This window comes from Pecten maximus, chromosome 17 (assembly GCF_902652985.1).
Source record: "Pecten maximus chromosome 17, xPecMax1.1, whole genome shotgun sequence".
Classification (NCBI taxonomy): domain Eukaryota; kingdom Metazoa; phylum Mollusca; class Bivalvia; order Pectinida; family Pectinidae; genus Pecten; species Pecten maximus.
Window position 1 is genome coordinate 27,811,099 of NC_047031.1, and position 10,002 is coordinate 27,821,100.

At 37.9% G+C, this 10,002-nt stretch overlaps 1 protein-coding gene across 1 annotated transcript; it reads right to left on the bottom strand.

Moving 5' to 3' along the window:
- Nucleotides 1-966: 966 nt before the first annotated feature.
- On the bottom strand, nucleotides 967-9,261 carry LOC117315723 (zinc finger protein 493-like). The gene is made up of 3 exons (XM_033870076.1): nucleotides 9,134-9,261; nucleotides 5,865-6,988; nucleotides 967-4,444 (listed from the first exon to the last, which is right to left on the bottom strand). The coding sequence occupies exons 2-3, from the start codon at nucleotides 6,721-6,723 to the stop codon at nucleotides 2,010-2,012; spliced, it is 3,294 nt and encodes a 1,097-aa protein (XP_033725967.1). The 5' UTR covers nucleotides 6,724-6,988; nucleotides 9,134-9,261; the 3' UTR covers nucleotides 967-2,009.
- Between the last annotated feature and the right edge of the window lie 741 nt (nucleotides 9,262-10,002).

A 10,002-nucleotide genomic window follows, 5' to 3' on the forward strand; every position in this document is an offset into this window, starting at 1 on the left:
TAAGGAAAAGTCATAAGACTATTTTAGCTAAAGGTCTCTGGCTATTTTTTTGGTTCTGACGCCAACCGACTGCGCCTGTCATACGTTTCTCGTCGTGTTATCCTTTAAAATTGTCGGAGTAATCTTACCCTTGTGACCCTGGACGTAGGTTAAGGTCACCGTTTTGAACAAACTTGTTAGCCCTTTACCCTAGCATGCTAGAGGTCCATTGATTGTGAGGCAAATTGGTGATTGTGAAGATGTTGGTTAAAGATTTCTAGAATACTTAGCTTGACCCCTGTGACCTTAAATATGGGTCAAGGTGATTTATTTGCACATACTCGGTAGGCCTTCATCCAAACTTTTATCAGTCCAACTGTCCTTACTCTGGGCCTTTTGGTTATTTGAAGAAAAAAATTGAGAAAGTATGGCCCTCTGTGACCTTGAGAGTATGAGTAGGTTTTCATTTGAACAAACTTTGTAAACCTTTATCCCAGCATGCTACTGCCTCAGAACTGTGAGCCTAGAGGATTTTGGGTTGAGGCAAGATGCCACACGAATGCAGCAACATGGATAAGCTGATGACTTTCCCTGGACCGTTTTGGGTCACTTTGTCGCGAGCAACATTCAAAGGCTGCTTCCTATCTAGATTGCACCAATTTGCAAAATATGTCACAAATAGTCTCTCTTTTTTAAAATTCTGATTCTAAATATCAAGATTGGAGACCAATATTATAAGATATCTACTAACATTAGTCCAAATTGATACTGAAATCTATTTGACTTCTTGTGTAGGTCTGGGGTCAATCAATACTACTACTAACATCAGATATACCTGCCCTGACTATAGAATGATTGCTGTTGGTTGCATGACAACTTGTTAATGTTAGTTACTTGGTAGCTGTGGTTTTTGGTTGGGTGGCAACCATCCTCAGTCGTAGCTTGCATTTGGGAGGTGTCAGTTGAAAAAATAACCATAACAACATAAACTATACATTAACATTTTATCATGTCAAATCTTATTGCTGTCTCCCCTAAAAACAAAACATGAATTTAAATGTCTGTTATAAATAACAAATAAAACATCAAAATATTGCACTCATAAATGACTTGATAGAATAAATTTTTTTTTCGAATATATGGTTCATTTCAAACTTACCACGCAAAAATGTAAACCATTAAAGCACAGCTTTAACAGTATCTGATATTTATTTGTTTTCAGTCACCATGATAACATGTTAATCAAATTATGGTGATTCTATAAACACCGGGACTTCATATTATTTCTGCCAGTTTGTCACAAAAAAGGTGACATCCACATTTCATGTGGACCTGAGTATCTATAAGCAATTTACAGTTTTGGTCACGAAAGACCTAACAAAGGCAGCGATGGATGGACAAGGCCTGTCTATATACTAAACACAATGGACACATTAATATTTTGGATAATATATACTGCCACACTCATGATCACTGGAATATTTTGTAAAATAGCAATACAATGAAAATAACTCAAAAGTAATTTTGCATTCCTGCATTCATGTTATTTTAAAGGGTTTTTTTAAGGGAATTTTGGCTAAAGACATATAAAAGGTAAAACATTATCATTAAAAGTCATTGTAAAAATTCAAATTTGTTTGAATATGTTACATTTTCCAAAATTAATCCTTTTATATGTAGTTGACATTCTTGTATCATATAATTTTTGTGGTTTTTCATGAATTATTACGTCATACACAACCATCTAATATCCTGAATGGGCCAAACAATAGTGTATTATAAGTACTATAACGTTAACCCTGTCTAATCATGATCATCATGATCATTGTGTGAAGTGTTACTATAACGTTAACCCTGTCTAATCATGATCATCATGATCATTGTGTGAAGGGTTACTATAATGTTAACCCTGTCTAATCATGATCATCATGACCATTGTGTGAAGTGTTGTCTCATTAGATATGATTGTAAGTTCTGTTTTCATTCAAATAAATTTCTTCACAGACTTCTTTTGAAATAGGAAAATCCTACTAGGAATCTGAATCATCAGACAGAGTTTTCTCCCCTGAATTGGCGCCTTTTGATTTAGAATTCTTCCCTTCTTCAGGGTCTGAACAATTCCCATCAGATTTGAATTCAAGTGACGGAGTTACCTCCCCTGCTTTACATTTTAGTTCTGACTCCTGTTGAAGAAATACCAACTGTAAAGTCTCCTGGTGAAATGTTTCCTTGTCATCACCAACCTCCGCACCCTCCAGTTCCTCGTCAGTGTGTGTAGTCCGGTGTCGCCGTAATGTGCCCCGCACACGGAAACCCTTCCCACACACCTTACATACATAGGGTTTTTCTCCAGTGTGTGTCCGGAGGTGGGATTGAAGAGTTCCGGTCTGACTGAAAGATTTACCACACACCTCACACCTACATGGTCGCTCCCCTGTGTGTGTTCGAACGTGTTTCTTCAGACTGCCTGATCCTATAAATCCCTTACCACAAACATCACAGGTGTATGGCTTCACGCCCGAGTGAATTCGCATATGAGTCCTTAAGTGACCAGCCTCTGTGAAACCTTTCTCACAGATTTTACACTCGTACGGTTTCTCCCCAGTATGTATCCGAGAGTGGATCTGTAGAGTGCCCGCCTGGTTGAATCCCTTTCCGCAGATTTCGCACTTGTACGGTTTCTCGCCAGTATGAGTCCTTACATGTCGTCGAAGGTCCCAAACTTTGCTGAATGCACGTTCACATATTTCACATTTGTGTGGTTTTTCACCTGTATGTACGACCATGTGTCGCTGAACAGTACCTGCCTGATTAAAACCTTTACCACAGACATCACATTTGTAGGGCTTCTCGCCCGTGTGTGTACGTAAATGTACCTGTAGCGTGCAAGCCTCTATAAACCCTTTACCACAAACTTTACATTTGTGCGGTTTCTTTCCTGAATGTAACTTTAAGTGTGCTGTATACGTAACCTGATCGCTGAGGCCCTTCCCACAAATATCACATTTAAATGGCTTCTCCCCTGTGTGAGTGGTCATGTGACGTACAAGGTCGGCAGACTTGATAAACCCTTTATCACAGACCTCACATTTGTATGGTTTTTCCCCTGTATGTATCCACTGGTGTCTTCTGAGTGTTCCTGCCTGACTGAACTTTTTACCACATATATCACATGTGTATGGTTTTTCACCGGTGTGAGTTCTAATGTGTCTTTCTACATCCCCTGATTTTGCGAACAATTTCTCACAGATATCACATTTGTACGGTTTTTCTCCAGTGTGTATACGTTCGTGACGTTTAAGTGTGCCAGCTTGGCTGAAATCTTTACCACAAAGTTCACATCGGTATGGTTTTTCTCCCGTATGTGTACGCTGATGTATCTGTAGATCTCCCGAGAAAATAAACCCCTTTCCACATGTTTCACATTTGAATGGTTTGTCTTCAGTATGAATTCTCTGATGTGACTTCAAATTGTCAATTTTGCCGAAACTTTTCCCGCACATATCACACCTGTGTGGCCTGCTTTTACTGGGGTTGTGTGTAGACAGATGCCTCTCCAGATGGTCAGCTTTACTGAAACACTTCTGACAGACATCACAGACGTACGGTTTGATATTGAGATGGATCTTAAGGTGACATTGTAGATATCTGGCCTTGTCGAATCCCTTACCACACTTTTCACAATTGAACGCCTTCACACCTTCGTGTATCTTTACATGTTGTTGTAGATCCTCCTGTTCTCTATAACACTTACCACACTCGTCACACTTGAATGATTTCTCCAGCGCGTGAGTGCGCATGTGGCGTGGGAGGTTCCCCGCGACGTTGAAACCCTTACCACATATTTCACACTTAAAAGGTTTTTCGCCAGTATGAATCATAAAATGGCGCTGCAGATGTCCGGCGCGGATGAATCCTTTACCACAAACCTCACAGCTATATGGTGTCTCTCCTGTGTGTACTTTCTCATGCTGCTGTAGACTTCTCAGCTCTGTGAATCCTTTATCACAAACACTACATCTAAAATGTTTCACTCCAGAGTTGGTGTGAGTCTTAAGATGTCGCCACAACTTGGCAGACTCCAGGAAACTTTTACTACACACGCCGCACCTGTAAGGCTTCTCTCCGGTGTGAGTACGGAGGTGGCGCTTCAGCTGCTTCTTGGTACTGAAGGACTTACCACATTCGTCACAGCTGTTAAGTCTATGTTCCATAGCTGACAGCATCCTCACTTCAGATTCTGTATCATCTTCGAGGCTGTTCCCACAAATACCAACCACTGGCGTCGGCAATGGTATCTGTTCCTGTGTAGATAACATGATTTCTTCATTGTCTGAACAGCATCCATTACTAGACAGGTCAGTTCCAGCCAGATGACCCTCCAACGGGGATGACTCTCTACCATCTGGAGGTGTGTCAGTCAGTATGGAGGGGGCCAGCATTCCAAAATCCTGCTGTTCCACATCTACAAAATAAACATAAGCTATACATATAAGACATGGCTAAAGATTTGTTACACAAAAGACTAAAATACATTGTATGGCAAATAAATATCTATAAATTTGTATCATTTGGAAAAATTTTCAAATTTGAATTTCTATTTCAATTCTCCAAATAATAACGATATCCTTGCTAAAGTTTAATGTGATCAATTTAAATAACAATAGCTTATAGTTAATTAATTGAATTGCCTTTCTATGACGTCATTAACAGTGGATATAAATGTCATAGATTTTTCAAGCAAACATGACAATGTAATGTGTACTGTTTCCATGCAAAAGCTGTGTAGTTCAATGTACATCTATATCAAAGGATTGTTTACATAGGGATGTCGAGACAAGATCACAGGCAATCTGATGAGCCTTGACTAAAAATAGGGTTCAAGTTGCTACATATCTCTGACAAAGTAATTATAATCAATTAACAGCAAGAATAAGCTCATGTAGCTATTTTATATAATACCCAGAGTTATATAATCCATGCTGTTGTATTTGTATCACACACTCAAAGTATTCAATTTTCTTCTTTTCTTTTCAGTTTAAATGAACCAGTGTTAATTATAGTTAGTTATATGTTAGTTATAATTATAATGGGTTCGGGGGGGGGGGGGGGGGGGGGGGGGGCATTACAGAAGTCCCCCAAATGCCCCCACAGTTGTACCATTGTGTTAGGCATACCTCAAAACTTCTACAGTACTGTACTAGGAGGGTGATATGGTACTCAAACGCTCACTTATATACCAATCTTCATTGAAATCAAACAATATTTAAATGTCGACCAATCTGAGGCCGAGGCAGCCATCTTGGATTTCCGATCAAGAAACAAAAACAAACAAAAAACAATCAGTATATCTGTGAAGTTTCATAAAGATCCTCCCAGTAGTTTCTGAGAAAAGTGACAGAAACCATCACAGCAGAAGGAATGAGAAGAAACAAGAATAATAATCAGAAACGGAGTAAAAACAATATCGTGCCCCCTCCCAACTTCGTTTTGGGGACATAATAAATTATAATAATAAAGAAACTCTATCATGCTCTCCCTCTATTGCTAGTATATAACTTTAAAATTTCAGACTTAAAAGCGTTCACTTTAAGGATGCATCTATCATTTTTTTCCCTTTGTTGGTGCTAATTAGATGTATTTCTTTTCTATGGCAACTTAGCTAGCCAAGTGTGTACAATACAATACTCCAAAGACTTATTAGTGAAGTTGATACCATGGGTACCGAGCAGACTGAAGGCTGTAAGGTTGTAATAGTGGACGTAAATCATTGGGTACCATATTTCATGTATTTTTAAGCAAGCAGTGTACATAATCTGTCAGCTCTGTAGCGTGTTTAAGAAGTTCATAGAGAACAATATTACTACCCCAAATTAAAGCTGTACCTTTGAACACCATATACATATCTGTAGATTCCTCATCGTCTTCTACTTCAGTTCCATCGAACGATTCTGGTGTATTCTCATTTATTATTGCCTCTGCTGTCTCGTTACTTTCTTCATTTTCAAATGTCTCAATATCCTTTTCCTCCACTCTTACACCATTGTGTTTCTTTCTATCAGCCTTCCCATCATCATCTTCACTTTCATCAACATTGTCATCATCATCAGTTTCATTTTCTTCCCTTTCATTTATATCATCTATTTCTTCATCATCTGCTTCATCTTCAATTTCATCATCATCATCTTTGTCTTCATCACTGTACACAATAATCATGTGATTTTCTCTTTCATCTAACCTTTCATCATCATCATCTTCTTTTACCAATTTGTTGTCCTGGGATCTTGAATCCTCCTCCTCATCCTCTAGGTAATCGGAGGTATCAGACTGGCTTTGAAAGTGAAAAAAACCTCCTGTCTCACTCGGACTCTCATCATCTGAATCACAATGCAATTCTGATCCATTTTCCAAGTTTGAGTATTGTTTCGAGTAAATCACAGCATCGTCAGTCATCAAAGTGGTAATATTTTGAACTGTTTTACTGCTCTTTGTTTCACCGAACAAACTGAATTGGTCATCAATTTGAAAATGATCTGAGCCAATGTTGATATTGAATGAATCCACATTCGGAAATTTAGAATCAAAATTATACTTTGAATGCTTTTCTAATTCTAATTCTAACTGGTCCTCGTCTCCCAGGAAACCATCTTCATCAACATCAGACTCATTTCCCAAATCACTCGCATTCTTTTTATCATATTCACTAGATTCTATCGACAAAGTTCCAATGTCTGAAGCATCCATTCCCAGTTATGCCAGTATCTTTCTTTCAATTTGGGGATAATCTGTCAATGTTTTAACATTCTGTGACCTGGTTATCTCCCTTACATCGGAAAATTTTGATTCTTTTTTGACGAAGTTTCCCTGTCTTGTTGTGAGTACCAGGTGGGGGTGTACCGGGGGAGATTGTACTGGTTGAGGGTGTACAGGGTGAGGCTGTTGCTGTCTCCATGGTTCAATGATTCTTGAGTATACAATCACATCATATCTTGTGATGATAGTCTGTTACCTATAATAAAATAAATTAAACATTTAATTTAATAAATCAAATAGAACAAACAAGAGGCCTAAACACTACTTCAGGAATTCTTTTCAAGTGACAAATAATGTAATGTTCGATATTCTATAAAGGTAAAGACAAAGATAGATTCCATTACCAGTGCAGGACCTTTTCATCCCCTAAACCGGACTCCAAGATATGAATATTACAATAAATAAAATCAATAAATTTTGACATCAGTTCCAATTCCTATATAATTTCACACTTATAGTTATGTAAAGTTCCATATACATACACTGTACATCTATAATAGATATGCATGTATAGGATTAAGTTTGTTTTCAAATCAATCATAACACAATTGCAACCTTATCGCTGTCTCTGTTGTATTTTTGAAAATATTGATGTATATATAGGTACATGGAAATCCAAGGCTTTTTCTGGGGGCTTTTCTTTTCGGGGCCATTAATGGACCCCATTCCCAATTGAAATTATTTCATATCTAAGCCAAATGCCAAAATTTTCAGTTTACTACTGAAAAAATCTTTCCCAATTTACCAATTTTTTTCCCCAAGATAAGACAAAAAGGCCCTTTCACAAATCAGTGAGAAAAAGCTCTGAAATCACTTTAATAGTTTTGATGGACGCGATGTAAATTATCAGGTGATAGATGCTATTGTTGATGGACTGAAATATCCGGAGAGACAACCCAGGTGGTCAGGTAGATGACCCCTCATACAGTACATAGGTCTTCATCTTCAATACAGAATCAAAACCCTTGGCAAAATGTAACATGGCTTGCTTTTTTGGGTCTGAATTTGGTTTTACCTATAATTAGAAAATTTTATGTTGTATACATGTACATTGTATTTGACAAGTTACGAGCATTCTGATTTCTCTAATTTTGGGATGCAGTACAGTGTAACATTATCTGATTCTCAAATAAAAACTCCACAATTACACGGCTGTAAAAAAAAAAAAAAAAAAAATAACTTAAAAACATAAAAACAAAGACGCCAATGTTATGTGTCTCTATTCAAAAGAAAGAGATTCCTTAAGGCAGTATGAGATAAAAGTTTCAGTCTAATTTCACCAGATAAAGCAAAACATTAAGCTGTCCCCAAAGCCAGTGAACATTTGACATTGTGGATCTATACTGTATGGTGGTGGCAGCCCTGTAATGGTGTAGTGGACTTGGAAAGCAGGTGATAGTAGATTGTACCAGCTCCAACAATGAACATGTAGCCTTACCAATAGACATATCTTACGTATTGGCTGTTGTAGGAACGAAGGAGACAGGGTTAGATTATTTGTACAACTATGTATATAGTCCACTAGTACAATGTACGGGTAGTTATTAAGTAGACTATATATAGCATTACTAGTCTACCTGTTGTCGAAACATATATATATATATGTTTCGACAACAGGCAGACTAGTAATTTATATATATATAATGCACTGGAGTCAATCAGGTGTGTCCGCAGAATACCCCATACAGGTAATGGACAGTGTCTGGCTACCTGTACAGCATCCTGGCTATCATGTGTCGGTTATAAAGTCTTATTTGATCAAAATAGATATGTTTAATACAAAATATAATTTGATGGTCTAGTATACGTAAGTGTAGTACAGTATATCCTGGGAGAACCATTCAACTACAATGTTAGCCCGAGTTTCGTCTGGCCCTGTTCATGACAGCGGATCCCGGATACTCCAATAATATTTGAGGTCACGACAAGAATTTTTGACAGGCTGTCATGTCGTAATAAGACCTCATATACCTGTATACGTATAGGACGAGATACCGGACAGGTAAACTCGGGCTACCTCGATCTACTAGCTCTGTTTACTAATTAGTCTGGTTGTATACATGATAAATGTGCAGTAGATCATCCCGACCCCCTCATGGACGTTACCTGGCGTCCAGAAAGTACGTAATTAACTAAGCGCGTTAACAAGTTGGGCATACCTATTACCTAGTACCCATCACGGAGATCCGTCAAAACAGGTAACACAGGAATCGAGAACCTAAACTTTGAAGTCTGAGAATCGTCAGATGAGAATCATAGCATTACTGCACCTATGCGTGATAAATAAACGTCATATTAATGTATTTATGACCACAAAATACGAAACTACCTTCACACTTACTCATATACAGTGCATTTATCTGTCTTTGCTTTGTCCGATGCTCCATTTTCCGATTCGGACGCCATGTTGGTTAAATTATGATCCTAAATGCGACGCATTACAAATAAAGCAACAGGTAGCGACATGGGACAAAACTGGTTTCCGGTTCCATCGACGTTCTGTTCCTGAAGTTAGGCTAAGGGAATATATCGATTGAAATACAAGCATTAGGCCTACAAGATGATTAGAAACATGGACGTTTCAACATTTGTTTTGACTCTGTTAGAAATGATTGAAAATTCTTTTGTTTTCTCAGAGAAAATTTCAATTGACGAAGCGCGGTCAACACATTAAGCGGAGTATCGGTTTTGTTGGTTCTTAATCTATTTTTAAGAAAAGACATTCAAAATCTTGATAAATCTCGTCAAATTTATCTGAAGTTAACGTCAAGCAAATGTTGTATATGCTTACATATTTTTGAAGAGTTACGCCCCTTGAAAAAAGTTGTTCATACGTGTATATTTACATTTGCTCCGCGATTTCCCCATTGACACAATGCTAAGAGGCAGTTGCCATCATACGCCTATAACACCCAGTACCTCAGGCTATAACACCCAGTGGGTCATGTGACATTAAAAAAGGCGGGATTTTTTGTGTTGGCTTAGTTTTTTTCAAAGTTGACGAAAATGGTAAGACAATGTAAATATAAGTATTGAACAGTGGTTTAAAGTTGTTATAGTCGATATGACAGCAAGATGTATGATGGGCAAATGTAGCAAGGAACCCTAACGGGTTCCCATGCCATTTACCCACCATACATCTTGCTGCCATATCGACTATAACAACATTAAAACCACTGTTCATTGCTTAAATAATTTACATTTGCTCTA

Bases quoted from the DNA above. Each gene is read 5' to 3' on its own strand.
- LOC117315723 (XM_033870076.1), bottom strand. From the start codon at position 6,723: ATGGATGCTTCAGACATTGGAACTTTGTCGATAGAATCTAGTGAATAT. The intron at 4,445-5,864 runs GTACAGCTTTAA...TTTATTTTGTAG, and splicing joins TATGTATATGGTGTTCAAAG to ATGTGGAACAGCAGGATTTT.